General features: G+C 40.3%; 1 protein-coding gene across 2 annotated transcripts in view; it reads right to left on the bottom strand.

The window, feature by feature from the left end:
- Positions 1-5,933: 5,933 nt before the first annotated feature.
- LOC132381136 (glypican-5-like) overlaps positions 5,934-19,718 on the bottom strand; it is a 627,941-nt gene continuing 614,156 nt past the window's right edge. For both annotated transcript variants that reach the window (XM_059950406.1, XM_059950415.1), the window contains one exon: positions 5,934-6,212. In XM_059950406.1, the coding sequence (XP_059806389.1) occupies positions 6,013-6,212 (200 nt within the window). In that variant the 3' untranslated portion in view covers positions 5,934-6,012. The remainder of the gene's footprint in view (positions 6,213-19,718) is intronic.

The raw sequence follows: 19,718 nt of genomic DNA, 5'->3' as shown, positions 1-19,718 counted from the left end.
AAAAACAGTGTATAAAATAATTAATTTTATTCACAAAGTTCTTCTCTTTGTTAAAGGTATTTGAATAGACAGTTCTTTAATGCCAGGACTCATTGAAGTACAGTTGCAAAGCCAGTGAAGTTTCTGTGTAGCAGTGAAAGAGCAATGCTGCTGCTCATTTATTGAAGCGAGTGTTTCTTTTTAACGTGTTACTCTTCCTCTTCCTGTAATATGCAGCAAGTACAATTGTATCATTTAGTTTTGACAAAATTTTGTTTAAAACTGCAATATATTATAGTAAAACTGTCTTCAATTTTGGAGAGATTATCTCAGCATTTGCACCACTGTAGCTACAGGCACACAGATGCACAGACATGCAAGAAAGCCTTTTGAGATCTCAGGACAGCTCAAAGTTCTTTTCTGCTGTTGAAATCTTTCTGAAGAGTAGTTGCTGTTGTGACAGAGGAAGCACAATTTTCACATAGCAAATTGCAGTGACTAATACTTGTTTGTTTTTTTTAGTGACATTGGTGGAGGAATTATTGTTGGCCAAGAGGCTGGTAGTACCTCATTAACTCTTCTCTATAGGATTTTCTTTATCTACCTGAGAACACAGTGTGTTAATAGTTCTTCTCTGTGAGCCAGCATTTACTGATCATCCCTATGAGGTATGAAGGAGTTTTTATTTGCCTTCTTTAGCTACTAAAATCTGCATGCTGAATGTCATGTAGCTTGAAACTGATTGACTTAGTAGGCAACTTCAAAGGGTAGATCAGAAATTTGCATTTTGTTCTGTGACCAAAATCATGTACATGCCAAACCAGGGGAAGAAAATAGCGCTTTCAGGTACATTAGTTTTGGGTCCTTAGGTCAGTCGATAGTTTCATTGCTACTTTTACCGCTATATTTTTTTGTTTCCATATTTTGATATAGAACTGGATTCTATTCCATTAACTGCCAAAGAGAGATGATGAATTTGTGTACTATGTAGTATTTGTCAAGGCTTCTGACTTGTTGTATCATTAAAACTATTATAAAAACAAATTGAAGATGAAGTGCTGATAGAACCGTGCTGGTAGTGTGAGAACGAGATACAGCCGGCTGATTTATGTATTTCCAGTTCTAAGAGTCTTTGTGGGCCAGAAGGCAGGGTGCCTGCGAAGTTACGGATGTTACGACACAAGTAATTGCTCACTGAAATGCTTTGCTGACTGGTCTCCAGTAAAGCAAAATGTAATAATGTTTTCACTTATACAGTTCTCCAGCCTAGTGGAGGGTCCCACTGTAATTCCTGGGTGCACCATAAAATAAAATTAAAACTGTAGGAGACTTTTGGTCTGAAAAGGGTAACCTTTACAAACAGTGGAATGGAAGATAGGTAGATTTAGAGAGGAAGTGTTCAGTGTTTGGACCTAGGTAGTGGAACTGAAGTAATACAAGTCATCATGCACAACATGCCAGAACAGTACAAGGACAAACCCTGGAGAATGATTATGGCAACTGGTGAAACCATTGAGGGGGATTTAAACCATGAAATATTCAGGTTAAGTGAGCCAATATCAAAAATTATAGCAAAAGTTTTTCAGATATATAAAGAGTAAAAGAAAGGCAAGAGTAGATTCTGGACCATTGGAAAATGACCCTGGAGAGATAGTAAGGGGGTAGGATAAGGAAATGGCGGACAAACTGAATAAGTATTTTGCATCAGTCTGTGAAAGACACTGGTGGTAATCAGAGGTTCAAGAGTGTCAAGGGGCAGAAGTGAGTGCTTGGGAAACTGAAAAATCTGAAGGTAGATAAGTCACCTGGACTTGATGGTCTGCATCCCAGGTTTTTAAAAGAGGTAGCTGAATAGATTGTGAAGGCATTAGTAGTGATCTTACAAAAATCAATAGATTCTGGCATGGTTCCAGGGAACTCAAAAATTTCAAATGTCACTCCACTCGTAAAAAAGAGAGGGAGGCAGAAGATATGAAAATATAGGCCAGTTATCCTGACCTCAATGGTTGGAAAGATGTTGGAGTCAATTGTTAAGGATGTGGCTTCAGGATACTTGGAGGCACATGTCAAAAATAGGCGAAAAGGGAAAATCTTGCCTGACAAATCTGTTGGAATTTTTGGAAGAAATAACAAGCAGGATAGACAAGGAGAATTGGTGGATGTTGCATACTTGGACTTTCAGAAAGCCTTTTTTCATAATGCCACACATAAGGCTGTTAAACAAGTTAAGAACCCAGCGTATTATATTAAAGATAGCATGGATAAAGCTTTGGCTAACTGGCAGGACATAAAGAATGGGAATAAAGGGAGCCTTTTTTTGATTGGCTACTGGTAACTAATGGTGTTCCATGGGGTTTGGTAATGGACCATTTCTTTTTACATTGTACGTCAATGATTTGATAATGGAATTGATGGCTTTGTGGATGATGCGAAGATAGGTGGAGATGCAGGTAGGTTTGAGGAAGTAGAGAAGCTCCAGAAGGACTTAGATTAGGAGAATGGGTAAAGAGGAGGCAGATAGAATACAGTACCAGGAAATACGTGGTCATGCACTTTGGTAAAAGGAATAAAAGCATGAATTATTTTCTAAAGGGGGAGAGAATTCACATATCCAAGTTGCAAAGGGATTTGGGAGTCATTGTGCAGGATTCCCTAAAGGTTGATTTGCAGATTGAATCAGTGGTGAGGAAGGAGAATGCAATATTGGCATTCATTTTAAGAGGACTAGAATATAAAAGCAAAAATGTAATGCTGAGGCTTTACAAGACACCGGTGATGCCTCACATTGAGTATTGTGGACTGTTTGATCACATTGGAGAGGGTTTAGAGGAGGATCATGAATTGACTCCAGTAATGAAAGGGCTATCATATGAGCAGTGATTGAAGGCTTTGGCCCTGTACCTGATGGAATTTATAAGAATGAGTGGGGATCTTATTGAAACCTATCGAATGTTGAAAAGCCTAGATAAGTGGAAGAGAAGAGGATGTTTCCTATGGTGGGGTAGTCCAAGATCAGCAGGTACCAGCTCAAAATAGAGGGACATCCATTTATAACAGAGATAGGAAGGAATCTGTTTAGCCAGAAGATGGTGAATCTGTGGAGGCCAGGTCACTGGGTGCATTTAAGGCAAAGGTTAATAGGTTCTTGATTAGTCAGGGAATGAAGGATTATGGGAAGAAGGCAGGAGAATAGAGTTAAGAGGAAAATGGATCAGCCATGACAAAATGGCGGAGTAGATTCGATGGGCCAGATGGCCCAGTTCTGCTCCTATGCCTTATGGTCTGATGGTCATCCAGGTGGAAATGACAAAGGGTTGCAGCTATGGAGAAATTTGAAACCAAAGGTTAATTATCTTCAAACCAAGGCACAGTTTAACTGGGAACTACTGTACAGGTCACTTGAATCAAAATGTTGAAGCAGATTTACAAAGAGTTTAATGACTTTCTCCTCTGCCACCTCATTCCTTAGTCCACACTGAACCACTGAAGAGAGGGTGATAAAGAGCACTGTCCTCAGGTGAAGAAGGTAGTGGTTAGCCAAAGACTGTGCCTTTCTCCCGAGCTGGAGGCTCCTTCATGAAGCCCCGGATCATCTTCCAGCCACACAAACCCAAGTAAAATTATAGAGGAGATGCAGAATGAAGCCCCGCCCAAGGGCTTCAAAGTATTCTTGTTGAGTTCTTGATCCAAAAACAACATCTTTTGTCAAAGTACACTGCCTAACTTTCCACCATTTCCACTGAGTGACTTAGTGAAGTAAGGCCACCAACATCTGGTGAAGCATTGACAAATAACATCTAGATGTCGACAGGAAGTAGATGCAGAACGGTGATAGCACTGGAGTGACTCAGCTGCGGCTGATCTCTGATACTCACCACCTTCAGAGGGGTGGGTTTGGTCATCAGGGTGATGAAGGCAACTTTTTCATTTGGAGAGGGGATGCATTTCCTTTCCGAGAGAGCTGGCTCTTCCAGATGTGATCAGAAAGAGGATCCATTCCTACTGTTGCAGCTGGAACAAGGATAGTAGCAAGAGGATTGTGAGCAGAGGGAAGGCTTCCTGGTTGTTTCATCAGCCATCTGTTATGCACATGTATCCCAGAAATGCAAACTCAGAAGCACACTGTTGTTCAGCAACCTCTGAAATGTAAACTCTGACTTCTAAATAATATACAATGTATAGAAGGGATAAATTAAAGAAGGAAAGCATTTAGATTGAGCTTTATTTTAAGCTGGTCAGCAGATGGTCTATTTTAAAAGTGCAGTCATGGCTGGAGATGAGGAAGACAATCTTCTCAATGTTGGTTGAGGGATGGCTGTTGGTTCAGAAGTTAGGGAGCAAGCACCTTCCATTTTTCCAACAGCAGCACGGACACCTATGTCTACCTTGAGGGTTGGCTGTGGCTTTTTTTAATGTTTTGTCTGAAGGGACGGCAGAGAAAGAAATCAAGCTTGTGATGCAGCTGGATGAGGTAATATGGGTGCAGATGGGCAGAATGGACAGAGGAAATGCCAGCCTCAAGATATGTGAAATAACTGTGGCAAACTGAGTAGCGACACAACTCAGCAATGTGATAACTATTGGTTATCTGGTGTCAGTTGAAGGGATAACCATTAAGGATTTTAAACAGTAAACTTCTTATGTGACAAAGAATTGATGTCCTTTCTAAAGGACAAGTTCAGGTTACAAATAATATTACTGTTTTCTTTCAACAAAAGGGAAACATATTTTACTGAAAACATTCAGCTTTAGTTACAGCAGACCTCAAAATCTAGGTGGAGACAGCAACCGGCCTTTGAGAAATCTGATATGCTGTCATGTCAACATTGAAAACAGTTTTATAAATGTAACAAATCCTGCCCCCTTACCAAAAACATGCTAAAAGAAAGGCTTCTTTATAGTTTCTCCAGGAAAGCACACCGTGAGCTGCTGTTTACAGTTCTAGAGACCTGGGTTCAATCCTGACCTCGGATGCTGTCTGTGTGGAGTTTGCACGTTCTTTCTGTAATTCATGAGTTTCTCTAGGGTGCTCTGGTTTTCTCCCACATTCCAAATATGTGAGCATGGGTAGGTTAATTAGCCTCTATAAGTTGCTCCAAGTGTGTAGGTGAGTGGTAGAAACTGTGGGTTGGATTTGTTGGGGGTAAGTGGGGGAAACTACAGTGGATTTGTCCTAGGCTGCTAGGTGGTCAGTATGGGCTCAGTGGGCTAATGGGGCTGTTTGGGTGCTGAATCTCACTATGACTAAATACAGCAGTTTGTGATGATGCGATAGAAATTGTAGTCAAGCCTGACCTTTGTGGCAATCTGAGAGAGGAGGGTTATCCTGCACACTGCCCTACATGCAATGATTGTGAAGAGGCCCACTTGGATAAAGTTAAGACTGATCAAGCTTAAATCTACAACTGAATCCAGTTGCCCATACTGCTGTTTTTCAGCAAGACCCACCATGTAATTATCATCAGTGTCAAATTCTGGTATGACTTGCCCTGTCAGTTCCCTAGCTCTGAAGTAACGAGACCAATAATGATACCCCACTCAACTATTCCATCTGGTTTGTAGCAGATCAAAGGTGTGGTTTTCCGGTCTTAAGGCTCATAACAGCACACATCATCATATGCCTGCACAGCAGAGGAGTGGCCGATAAATCTATGTAATTAAAGGAACAAGCTGCAATGTAAGAAGGAACATCAGGCCTTAAGTAGCGGTGAGTTATGCTGAGTAAACAAATGCATTACCTTGGAGAAGTATGTGCAGGGGAAAGGCTATTTGTACAGAGTTTATGCTCAAAGTGATTACATGTTTGTACTCTGGCAGATACTTTACCTCTAACTCTATTTTTTTTACAAACTATGTACAGTTTTCACATGTATTGTTCAAACAGTATCTTCTAGAACAACAGTTTGCTATAGTATATTGCAGCTTTCGACTATATTACAAGAACACAGATCCTAAAGCATCAGCTGACCTCCAATAAGAAAAATAAGCTGCATGATGATTGTAACACTGGATAAATAAAGGCAGGCATCGCAACTATAACAACCAGTGACACAGCAGCCCCAGCGTTGTGATAATGGCGATAGGTAAAGGGCTGCAGTGACTGGGGGCAGTTCCTGGTTTGCTCTGGGCTGTGATGCTGGGCGACAAGCTTGGAGATGTCATCTTGGCTCCCCTCAGAGTGGGGGCAACAGCTGGGAAAATCTTGTTTGTCGCCCACCGGTCTTCTGGCGCATCTGAGGAGAAGAAAGAAATGAAAAGAGGGACTGTTAAGGATTGACTTGTCTAGTATGGTTGTGCTTACTTAGCGTGGCAGAACAGATGGTGTGCAAACTGTCGGGAAAAATTGGCAAATCTGTATCCATCATTATCATAGCAATAACAGACAATATATACAAGGTGTTAATACTGTATTAATTAAGAGTACTACAGCTCTAAGTCTTTACTATATGTTATGTCTGATCCACTGTACGGTAGCTTACAACCAGGCAGCAGTGACTACAATGTGTGACACTTGGCAAACCCTTGCTGATCCTGATGGACAGCCTACAAAATTCAGCACTCTATTGAATCGCAGCACACAGAGAGGAAGAGCCTTAATGCTCCTCAACCTCAGAGAGGTTGCCTGGATTGAGGAGCATTCCTTATGAGAATAAGCTGAGTGACCTCGGCCTTTTCTGCTTGGAGTGAAGGAGGATGAGAGGTGACCTGATAGAGGTGTACAAGATGATGAGAGGCATTGATCGTGTGGATAGTCAGAGGCTTTCTCCCAGGGCTGAAATGGTTGCCACAAGAGGATACAGGTTTAATGTGCTGGAGAGTAAGTACAGAGGAAATGTCAGGGGTAAAGTTTTTTACTCAGAGAGTGGTGAGTGCGTGGAATGGGCTGCCGGCAATGGTGGTGGAGGCGGATACAATAGGGTCTTTTAGATACGTACATGGAGCTTAAATAGAGGGCTATAGTTAAGCCTAGTAATTTCTAAGGTTGGAACATGTTTGGCACAACTTTGTGGTCTGTAGGGCCTGTATTGTGCTGTAGGTTTTCTATGTTTCTATGATACAAGAAATCCCAACAAAAGAACAGGTTTCTCAAATCCTGTGCTTGTCCTGAGTGATGTGTTTAATCACTTCCATCTATCACCACTTAGATCAAAATTCAGATAAGCCTCTTTAATGGTATGGATCTTCTCAATCTGCTTTGCTTTGTTCACTGCATGCTTTCCTACAAACTAAACTTTTGTCATCAGCGATGGCCTTTAGAAGAGTATGCAAATCAATTGCCTTAAATCAATGATTACATCACTTCAGAGTAACCAGTGCTGAAACAGTGTCTGCTAATGGGATGGTCCTGATGAACACTCAAAGCAGTACTGCAGAATATTATTGGACACAATGGGTTCCAGGTAACTGCAGTAGCATTATTTATAAAGACTGGGATGACCACTGATATGTAAGGATGCTTTTACAAGTCAGCAAATTAATAGCTTAGTTAAGAAAAAGAATCCTAAGAAAATACAGAGAACAGGCAATGGAACAGAAGCTTTATAGTAAGTTGATGATATTTCACAATGAATACCAATCCACAAATTCAAGTACACCTGCTCCAGTAAAGCTTTGGGAAAGAGCCAAACAGAAGCAGGAAAAGCTTCCAGTAAAAAGGAAATACAAAATCCGCAGAAAGGTGGGCATGTGTAGTTAGAGGAAAAGGAGCCTTTAAGACAAAAATCCAAATGATCACAATGCATTGTGAGCACTTTAAGGTATTACTTGGTAGCTCTTCAAACTACTGAATTCAGGATTATACAACTGTTTTATCCCCAGTCAAAAACTGATAGAGCAAATAATAATAACTGTGTCAATGGATGAGTTGTGAGGCAGCTATTTGACTCTTCCATAACCATCTGACTGATCAGAGACTCTGCCAAATATTTATTTCTGTGTTGATTGTTAGGAGATCCACAGATTTGGTTCCCAGCAGGATCTGACTGCACAATGAATCCCCAAACAAAAACAAGGCCAGTTCTGTCATGACACTTGGCAGAAGGCAAACACGTACACATATTTACTTTGATTATGACGATTGGTGTGGATAATTGTGGAGAGCAGGAACAGGAACAAGATTCAATTCCTATTTGTCATCATCAAGCTTTTACTTTGCATTGTAGTGATGCATTATAGCAGTGCCTGCACTTCAGAACAACTCTATCAGTTGTAACATTTCATCCTTTCTTTCTTATGCCATTTAATGCAGGAGTAAGCTTGCTTATTTTAAAACTCACACTTCTATTAAAACAGCAATTAAAAAAAGTTGTAATGTTGTCAACATAATTTCTTACCCTACAAGCTGACAAGGAATCTTGATTTATGTTTTGTTTTTCATTATGAAATGTGACAATTCAATTCAGATTAGTAAAATGCTATTTCCGTATCAAGTCTGAACTGGAATGCAATGATGCACTAAGGTTTAAGTGTTTTGGTTCAATAATTTGAATAGAAAAATACTTTTTCATTTAAAACATTTTTAAACTTCCTGCTTCTGACTAGTTCCGTCTTACTTTTAGAAGACCATTATCATCCTGGTACACAAGAAAAACAAAAAAAATACCTTCGTGACTACCACTTAGTGGCTCTGACATCTACCAGCATGAAGTGTTTTGAAAGGCTGGTCATGACATGCATCAACTCCTGTCTTCTAAACAACCTCAACCTGCTGCAATTTGCTTGCTGCCGAAACAGGTTTGCAGCGGGTACCATCTCTTAGGCCCTATACTCACCTGAACGCATTACATTTAGACACCTACTTCAGACTACTATTTATTGACTCCAGATATTCCTTCAAGACTATAGTTCCAGGCAAATTCGTCACCAAAGTCAAGATCCTGGAAGCCAGTGCCTCCTTCTGGAACTGGATGCTTGACTTTCCAACCAACAGACCACAATCACTAATCACACATAGCACCACTTCTGTCACGTTTACTCTAACACTGGTGCTCCAACTCTTGCATCCTCAGCCTCCCAATCTGCTCCCTGTACACTCATAACTGTGCGGCCAGATTCTCCTCTAACTCTGTCTACAAGTTTGCAGATGTTAACACTGTGGTGAACCATGTCTCAAATAACAATGAGTTGCAGTAGAGGAAGGAGATAGAGAGCTTAATGACATGGTGTCATGACAACAAACTTACTCACAATGTCAACCAAAAAGTTGACCAGTGGCTTAAGGAAGTGGAGGAGTAGTGCAGTGTTGATATTGAGAGGGTGAAGAGATTCAAGTTTCTAGGAGTGAACATCACCAATACCCTCTTATGGTCAAACCATGTTGATGTCATGGCCAAGTAAGTTCAGCAATGACTCTATTTCCTCAGGAGTGTAAAGAAACTTGGCATGTCCTCCATCAACTCTTACCAATTCTTATTGAAGTTCCATAGAAAGCATTCTATCAGCATGATTTGATATGGCAACTACTCTGCACGTGACCTCAAGGAACTGCAGAGAGTTGTAGAAACAGCTGAGCATCCACTGCATGGACTCTGCCTATACTTCTCTCCGCCTCAGTAAAGCAATCAGCATAATTGAAGACCCTACCTGCCCCAGACAGTCTCTCTTCTCATCTCTCCCATTGACCAGAGAATGGAAAAGCCTGAAAGCATGTAACACCAAGCTCAAGGATAGCTACTTGAACAGATCTCTTTTCTGACAAGATGGACTCTTGACCTAATAGTCTACCCTCTTATGATCTTGCACTTTATTGTTAAACTGCATTACCTCTTCTCTTTATCGTTTACACATTCTGCATTGATATTGTTTTACCTTGCTCTACCTCAGTGCACTGTGTAATGATTTGGTCTATGTGAGCAAGATTTTCACTGTATCTTGCTATGACAATAATAAACCAATACCAATAACCCTTGGATGTGATAAATTGGATTTCAAGGTTGTACTGGTCCCTGCCAAGACCTGACAAATGTCTTTGGAAGGGTGCCAGCTCAGTGGGTGACTCTGTTGATCTGACTCCATTCTGACCTGAGAATGAGAGAAATATTGGCATATAGTGGAGGATGCTGGTCAGATGCTGATGCAGCTATTCTGGCCTATCATCATTGCCCCTCCAAGTTTTTTTCCTTTCACCCTACTTATGCTTGGACTGTTTGCAAAACTCTTGACTACCCTTGCCAAATCATCCATTCCTCTGAGAAACTATGGCTAGCTAGTTGACCAAAGCACTGGAGTCAGTTCAGTTTGTTCCAACCTTGCCTCTGGTGGGGGTCAGAGAATAGTAGATGGTTATGGAAAGGCTTGCTGATCTTTCCTGGTCAATGTCACTAAAAGCAACAGCCAGTAGCCTAGTTGAGGTGAAACACTGAAGACATGTTTGGATTAAAAGTCCATCATGTATCATGGTCTTACTCATCTCCGTCCCTTTAGAACCACTGGAAGCACTACCTTCTCCTCCAACTCTAACTGGGTCAGCTCTTCAATACCAGCTTGGCACTCACTTCACCTCCAAGTTTTCAAGCCATGTCTCATTGAAAATAATGTGTTGCTAAGGGGTCTGTACAATTCCCTGTACAAACCCAAATGCAGTATGTAGCACTCAAATGGTTGGAATAAGTTGTTCCTCGATCTCTTGGCCCATATTAAAAGACACTTGGACAGGTGCTGTACATGGATAGGAAATGTTTAGGATATTAACTAACCAAAGGCAAATGGCACTAATTTGGTTTAGTTGGCTGAAGTGCCTGTTTCTGTGCTGTATTGCTCTATGATTCTATAATCCACTTTCTAAGCCTCTCTTCTTATCCAGCTCACTAACTCCAGTCCTACCTATTTGAATCTCACCAGAGTATCACACAAAAAACATTCCTTTACTAGCCACATATATATTCACTGTGAGGTTATCTTACAGATCTGAATTGCCATAAAATTGTTATAACATTACTTTTCTGACAAAGCATTTCCAGAGAGAAATTCTACCCACCTGGAATCTTGGGCTCTGGGCCAATGAGCCCAAGATGCCAGCATTGGACATCAGTGCTATATTTCCTTAAAAGTCTGACTTGTGCTTTGTAAGCTTTAAAAGCTTTAAAAGCTGGCTGTTAAGAGTAATCTTCTTCTCTGTATTTGTTAGGTTAACATTTAATTCAAAATATACCCTTGAAATCTGTGTAAGATTATATTGCAGTTGCAAAATTAAATTAATTTGCAAGCTGTAATTATGCTTCATCATACTGAGGTTTGATGTGGTATCCAGTAAAGCTGAATTAAGAGCTGTTTGGATGAGTTACCAAGATCCCACACTGATCTTGCTGATAGACGGATGATGTTCTGCAGGAGTTATCTGGATGCCTGAACTAATAGCAGAAAATTGAAATCCCATTATAGATCGTTGAAATTTTTAATTTAGTTAATTAAAAACTTGGTAGCATAGTAAAATATAGTAGTGCTGCTGCCTCACAGTATCAAAAACCTGGGTTTAATTCTGACTCCAGTGATGTTTATGTGAAGTTTGCATGTTCTCTACGTGTCTAGTGTTGGTTTTCTCTGGGTAGCACAGTTTCTTCTCACATCCAAAAGATATGAGTGGCTTAGACAGAGTGGACAGACAGTACCTGTTCCACAGGATTGAAGTGTCTAATACCAGAGGGCATGCATTGAAGGTGAGTGGGGGTAGATTCAAGATGGTTGTGAGGGGTAAGCTTTTTACTCAGAGAGTTATGGATGCCTGGAATGTGCTGCCTGATTAGTGTGGTAGAGGCATATATATTAGAGGGTTTTAAGAGACATTTGGATGGGCACATGGATATAAGGACAGAGGGATATGGACATGGTGTAAGTAGGAGGAATTAGTGTTTAAGTGTTTTTGATTTGTTTTTTTAGCTGGTTTGGCAAGTAGCTATGTTCTATATGCAGTTCAGTAGTCAACTGGCCAATTGTAGCGTGAAAGTGAGTTGTCGGATCTGGGGGAGTTAATTGGAATGTGGAGAAGATAAAATAGGATTAATGAAGGATTAGTGTAAATGGGTAGTTGATGGTCGGCAAAGATTTTGTGGGTTTAAGGATCTGTTTCTACATTGTATCATCCTCTTTATATTGGAAATTCAGAATGAAGGCATTTTTCAAAGCTACCAATTGTATCTATTTTCCCAGTCATCATCACAGAATGAACAAAGTACTTTACCACAATAAACAACCTGCTGGAGGAATTCATCAAGTCAGTCAGCATCCGTCAGAAGAATTGTCATAATTCCATGTCAAAACCCTGCATCAGGACTCCTCCAGAGGACTATCTGTTGCCCCAAATTCCAGCTTCGGTAGTCTCTTGTGTCTCCAAAAAATGTTGAAATCTGATTCCTAATTCTCAAGCATCAATTATTTTCCAAAACCCGTAAGAGAGGGAGAGAGAGAGAGAGAGAAGCAGAAACAATGGACACATTATTTTTCCTTTTCCAATCTGATTTATTTTAAGTCAAGCTGCATCATGAAAAGAAATAAATTCCTCAGATGGATGGAGAGGGAGGGGGAGGGGGAGGAGGACAAATTTTGAAGCCAAGAAACTTTTACCCAAACTCCTATCTTTGACGGTTCGACTGGAAGGAAGGAGGATAGGATGATGGTCTTTAGGATACAAACTACATCATTCAAAAGGGTAGAGGCATTGGTAATGAGGGATCGGGTAGGTATACACGGTGGGTTGAAGAGTCTGTTTCTGTGCCATTGTGTCTTCAGTGCGAAACTGCTGGTGGGCACATGTCCCTAACTCCAAAGACAGTCATGCCTATTTTCCTGACTGCACTGACAACATTTTTTTTCAAACAGAAAAAGGGACAAGTTTTAGAAGAGGGCAGAAGAAGTAAAATGGCAGAACAGAAAAGACAGAGGAGATAAAGGAAGTCTGAGAATCAACAAATATGAGAGAGTATACTTAGTGACTTGATACTGCAGACTGATCAGTACAGGGCAGCATTATATATCTGGAAAAAGAATTGTTCTCTACTGACATGTACACATAAACACAGAGATAACACATCGGACATAATGCACTCCTTGGACATAAATGTTGCTTTAATCCTCTGCAATAGTTAGAGGCAGAAGCTTGAAGGACTTAACCCATACACCCATTAATCAAGTCAACCGCCCTCTGTCACATCCTGATGTATTCTAATGCTCAGCCATTGCTGCGTGCTTCCAAGCTGCTTCCTTCTACCAGTGGGCTGTTGCAATTCCCATTTCCAAGGTTATTTTTTTTTAGTTGTTATCAAGGACCTCCAACCTACAAGTAGGTTTTGCTAAAGGAATAAAAAAAATGAAATATTCTATGTCTTCCTTTAACTCAACTCCACAATTAAAATGCAACTCAGAGTATTTTAATCAACAGTTCAAAATTCTTGTAGCTTCTTAGCTAACATAAATATCTGCTGCTGTTATTATTTACCAATAGATGGTACCATGTTGTAATAGCAAGAGCAGTGTTTATTACTGTGTTTCTGTGGAATTGTTCCCATCTGTAATTATTGAAAATCTGTTCCGCACATTGCTGAGGAGGAACTGACGGTGAATACACTGTGGGATACTCACACTGTAGTTCTATGCCTGCTTCCATGCCATAAGTGCATTGAACTGCCCAGCTGCATTAACCTCCCTGGTGTAAAGGGAGTTGTAACTGTAGAAAAACTGCTCAGATTGTGGCCTGACATCACACTATATCTATTCCTCAATATAGTTTGCCAAGGGAACAGAGTGAACACGCAAACTTTCTGAACTTCTATAATTTTAGGTGAAATGCATAGCCTGAAATGACTCCCCATTCTCTGCACTGTAGGCAATGTGCAAGTTTGGATATTGAGATCCTGTGGACACTATGTTTATTAATTACATCAGAAAGGAGTTAAACAGTTCAGCACTGCAGCGGAAAGCCCTTGGTCTTGAGATCTTGAAGTAAAACATTTTGACTTAGACTTTAAGGATTTAGTACTCCAAAGGCATGGTTTATCTAAGGATAAATCATCTATTATCCGTAGCATAAAAAGACTAGTATCTAGTGTAATCAAAAATGGCAAAATTATATTTTCTGCTTACTGTACACATGTCTTTGAAATATAAAGCAAAACACCATAAGACCATAACACACAGGAGCAGAATTAGGTCACTCAGCTTTGTCATTTCATTACGGCTGATATATTTCTCTCTCAACCCCATTCTCCTGTCTTCTCCCCATAACCTTTCTCACCCTGTCTAATCATAAACCTATCAACCTCGGCCTTAAATACACCCAGTGACGGCCTCCACAGTCACCTGTGGCAAAGACTTCCACAGATTCACCACCCTCTGGCTAAAGAAATTCCTCAAATCCTTTCCAAATGGATGTTGTTCTATTCTGAGGCTGTCCTCTGGTCCCACCCATAGGAAACATCCTCTTCAAATCCACTCTATCGAAGCCTTTCTACATTCTACAAGTTTAAATGAGATCCTCCCCTCATTCTTCTAAATTCCAATGAGTAAAGGCCCAGGGCCAGCAATTGCTCCTCAAATGATAAGCCTTTCATTCCTGTAATCATTCTCGTGAACCTTCTGTGAACTTCCAGCAATGCCAGCATATGTTTTCTTAAATAAGGGGTCCAAAACTACTCTCAATACTCACAATATCAGTGCCTTATAAAGCCTCGGCATTAAATCCTTGATTTTATATTCTTGCCCTCTTGAAATGAACGCTAACACTGCACTTGCCTTCCTTACCACCAACCCAACCTGCAAATTAACCTTTCAGAAATTCTGCGTAAGGACTCCCAAGGCCCCTTGCATCTTGGATTTTTGAATCTTCTCCCCATTTAGAAAATAATCCAAACCTTTATTCCTTCTATCAAAGTGCATGACCATACATTTCCTGACATTATTTTCCACCTTGTCACTTCTTTGCCTATTCTCTTAATCTGTCCAAGTCCTCTGCAGCCTCCCTGCCTGCTTGGTACTACCTGCCCCTCCACCTATCATTGTAAACTTGGCCACGAAGCTATCAATTCTGTCATTCTGATAGCCAATGTAAAAGGAAGCGGTCTCACTACCAACCGTGCAGAATACTACTAGTTTCTGGCAGCCAATCAGAAAAGGCTTTCTTTATTCCCACTCTTTGCCTGCTATCAATCAGCCAATGCTCTATCCATGCTAGTATCTTTGCTGTGAAAACATGGGCTGTTATTTTGTTAGGCAGCCTCATGTGCAGCACCTTGTTGTAGGCCGTCCAAAAACCCAAGTACATTACTTTGCAAATATGATGTAGTTTTTATGTTGTTGTTAGTCTTGGAAACAAAAATTGAATTTGCATGCATTTTGTTGAAACGTTTGCTGGAAAAATAATCAGCAAAAACATTTCAAGACGACATGCTATTCTCTTCATATAAATACTAAGAAAGTGGAACAAGAATTTTTGGTCTAAATTGCAGTTTGTGACACAATCCCTTTATGACACGTTATTTCCACAATTTACTGTATCCTCTGTAGAATCCCTTGGTGTGTCTGCCAGATAAAGTTACCGCAAATTCCTAATATAATCTCATTGTTTATCTTGTTTCTACTGAGAGTGGTGTAAGAATAGAATTTGTATTTAAGGGGAAATCAGGTAAGCATCTATGGAGCTGGGAATAAAGGTCTACAGTTTTGACTGAAGGAAAAAAAATTAGAGGAAACTTTAGTTGCACAGTAATATCACTGGGACCAGTTGGGCTGACTGGCCTTTTCAGCCTGTCATGGAAGTTCTAAATTTATTCCAATATATAACTCTTCAGATCTCATTAAAAAAGAATCTTTGTATATTTTATGTATATCTCATTGCTTTTCTACAAAATAAGCAGTTTTTCTCACAATGTATCACTGGTTTTCTCTGTGTATCACCTCAATAATCTTACCGTGTTACCTATACAATCTCACTGTCTCCCTCTGTGTAGTTGCTATATGGCTCTGCTTCATATACTTCCTTTATAACTATGGACTTCCTTTACGATATCTATTCTATTATCTTACTGTTCGTCTGCATAACAAAAGTAATCATTTTTCACCTGAGTAGTGGCATGGTATTGAGGATCTCTATGAAGCATCATGAGAATGTAAGGAAGTGGCAGGGCCCTGAGGAGTGTGGTAGGACAGAGGGATGTTGAAGGTTCTCTGAAGACGGCCGACATAGACAGAGTAGAGAAGTTGGCTTTTGGCACATTGGACTTCATCAACCAGAACATGAACAAAAGATGGGAAGTCAGTGTGCAGTTGTACAGGGTGCTCATGAGGCCACTTGTACTGTTTTCATGTTAGTGGTCCTGTTATGGAAAAAGTTTTATTAAACTGCCAAGAGCACAGAAAAAAAATTACAAGGTTACAGCTAGGGCTTGAGGGACTGAGGTATAGGGAAAGGTTGGATAGGCAAGGACCTTAGTCCTGATATTGTAGGACACTGAGAGGGTGACCTTATAGAGTCTATAAATTCATGAATGGCATACATCAGGTGAAAGCACTCAGCCTTTCCCCGCAGAGTTGGGAAACCAATAACTACAGATGAGAACAAAGTACCCATTGACTTTTTCTGTATATCACCTTGGCAATCTGTTTCCCTCGGTGTATTTGCTATATAATGATACTGTACTTTCTGCATTATTATTATATAATTTTACTGTTTGTCTACAAGGCATACGTGACCATTATCCATCCAAATAGTTCAATGTTACTGAGGCTGTTTGGGCATCATGAGAATGTGAGGTGTCCTGCCGAAGGGTCTCGGCCTCCACTCTTTTCCCTAGATGCTGCCTAGGATTAATTATGATTTCCTCCATCATTTTGTGTGTGTTGCTTGGATTTCTTGCATTTGCAGATTTTAGGGCAATAGAATTACAAGTTCTTTTGTTGTGAAAAGAATAGTGAACCAGATTAGATTCAATTGTTTCTTTCGCCCTACTGTTGAATAACTTGCTGACACTGATTACTTTGGTTCATAATCAAAGCTGGCTCCAGCTGATCATAACATGGAAAGCAGAAGATCAGAAGAGATGGAAAGTTAAAAAAAATTTTACTCTCATTGCAAAAATGTAATTGTTTGAGCTTCCATGCAGAGTTCAGAAAGTCAGCTTTTTAAGTATGAGATTCTAGTATAGAACTTTAGTTAGCTCCTAAATATTGGTTCATGATTTGCAAACATGGGTATTCAGAAAACAGCCCCATGTTAAAAGCATAGAGCATGATTCAGGTAACTTGTTACTCTGTATCAGTAGAGAAGGATATGATATGATAGTCAGCAGTCATATCGGCTGTGCATCAAAATTTTAGCTAGACAGATACTTTATTGATCCCAAAGGAAATTACAGTGTCACAGTAGCATTACCAGTGCACAGATATACAAATATTAGAAGAGAAGTAGAAAGAATAAAAAAACAATTTACCACAAACAAACTAACAGGAGGGGGGTCATCATTTCCCCAGCTATAGGTTGACTCATTAAAGAAACCCCGGCCTAGGGTAAGAAAGAACTCATATAGCACTCCATGGAGCAGAACAGCTACATAGAGAAGAGATATACAGTTATATGCTGTAGATACAAGATACTGCAACTGCTGGGGTCTGCAGCAGCACACAGAGAGCTGGAGGAACTCAGCAGGTCAGGCAGCATCTCTGGAGGGAGATGGACACCTGAAGTTTTGGGCTGAGGCCCTTGAGCTGAACTCACAGAGAGGAGGAAAACTTCAAGGGGAGCATACCTTGGAAGTGACAGTTATATGCTGTGTTTTATCTGAGAAATTGCTCAGAGATAATTAGCTTTATCATCGTAAACATTTCGAGAGGAATTGATCTAATCGTTGGCAATCATAACAGATAAAGCAAGAATATTGCTTGAAAATTGAAACCCATGTGAAAGGCCCAACAAAGCCCGAGATTGTCAAGTGGATAAGGCAAATTAAGAAATTAAATGTTGCATTTAAAACATCTCAGTCAGGTGAAAGTACAGCTTTGAAGGGTTGGTACAGCACTGAAAGCTTTTGACAAGGTAGGACAGCCTAAAGCGCTGTACAAGCAATTAACTCATTCTGTGGTCTATTTCACTGATTGTAAGATTAAGTCAGAAGGTTGAGAGTTTGACACCCTCCAGAGTCCTGTGCACTTAACCTGGGTCAACCCTGCAGCTGATGGGACTGTTGCACTGTCATAGGGAAGCTATGCTGAGGTGTTACCAGCTCTCTCAGTTAAATAGCCAAGATCTCAACTTATAAAGCAGATGTGCTGAGTTGTTAATATTTTAAAAATACATCATTAAAGAAGATAATAAACACAAGATATTTGGCCAATGTTGGAGATCCAGAGCAACACACACAAAATGCTTCCTGACCTGCTGAACTGCTCCAGCATTTTGTGTGTGTTGTTCATTAAAGACAATTACTGGTTCTGGGGCATGATTGCTAGTTTTCCCACATTGGAATAGCGACTACACTTTAACAGGATTTTATTGTCTCCATGGATGTTCTTGAAGTCATGTAAGGACAGTTTCCTTTCCATTTATGACCCGTGGCTCACACCATACACAAAGCAAATGACATAAATGAGCTGAAATCAGAACTGTGTTTTGCCTAGGATGTATACTGTGGTTTGATTAGCTGATCTTTACTGATTGCCTGAACTGATTGTTTCTGCGCACCTGAACACAAGAGTGAAAATACTAGCTTTCTATTTCTCATGGCTACCTCAAGGTAATCTTCAACAAGAAGCCATGAATGCTCATGTTTGAAGCATAGATTCCAGGTACAGGAGTGAATCCTAATCATAAGGCGAAGGAAAAAGAATCATTCATGGAGAAGCAATGAAGCCTGTGCTCGCAAGTAGCATTTTGGATGACCCTCCATGAACTGAGGTCCTCATACAGGTGTGTTGCAGTGTATTAAAACTTAGTGAAATATTGGATAAAATCTAAGCAGCTGCAAGTGACGCTTTAACTCTTTATGAGCTCACAGCATGTAATGTGTCATGATATCTGTACAAGTTAAGCACTGTGGGATTGTTAATGTCTAATGTTTGCTGACAGCTGCTGGAGTATTCCTTGACATCAAGGCCTGATTTGCATGAGGATGTCTATTGATGAACATGAGCTGTTTGAATGAAAGGAACCATGCTGAGTTAGTGGCATGAGGACAAATGACCGAAGAGTTATCTGTCTCTTTGTGTCTCTCAATGCTTGTGGATTGAACCCCGATTTATTGAGGCATCTTTCCCTCAGTTCCTGGGACTTCACCTAGACCGAGGAATTGCGATCATTGGTATTTAGGACAGACTCAGCATGATTTCATGATTCGAAATTCTGAGTTTTTCTTAAAACAGCGACAATCAAGTGAGCCCGGAAATCTTTGTTGTAATCTTTGCCAATTACTAAGCAGTATTTAGAGTGGTTTATTAGTGCCTATTGTTTTATGATAATAAATTAGGCTTAAGTTACTTTGTTGCGCTTGTACGCTTATTACCACATTTCCTGGACACCCAAATTGGTTTGGATCTTTTGGGTCTGATCAGCCCAGCCCATTACAACAGGACTACCCACTTTTTGTCGAAGAGAATTCTGCCCCATCACTGTGGGCCGATCCAGACATGCACAAAATTAAGGTCAAAGGATTCTTCAAACTTATTCCACCTCCACAGAGAAACGCTAACCAAAAAAATGAAGATGAGAGACCACAGATCGCAAAGGGAACTACATCACATCACCTTCATCAATAGGAATTTAA

Source organism: Hypanus sabinus, chromosome 2 (assembly GCF_030144855.1).
Source record: "Hypanus sabinus isolate sHypSab1 chromosome 2, sHypSab1.hap1, whole genome shotgun sequence".
In the NCBI taxonomy this organism is placed as follows: domain Eukaryota; kingdom Metazoa; phylum Chordata; class Chondrichthyes; order Myliobatiformes; family Dasyatidae; genus Hypanus; species Hypanus sabinus.
Note: the sequence above shows the minus strand (reverse complement) of the source record. Positions and strands in the feature narration are given on the sequence as shown.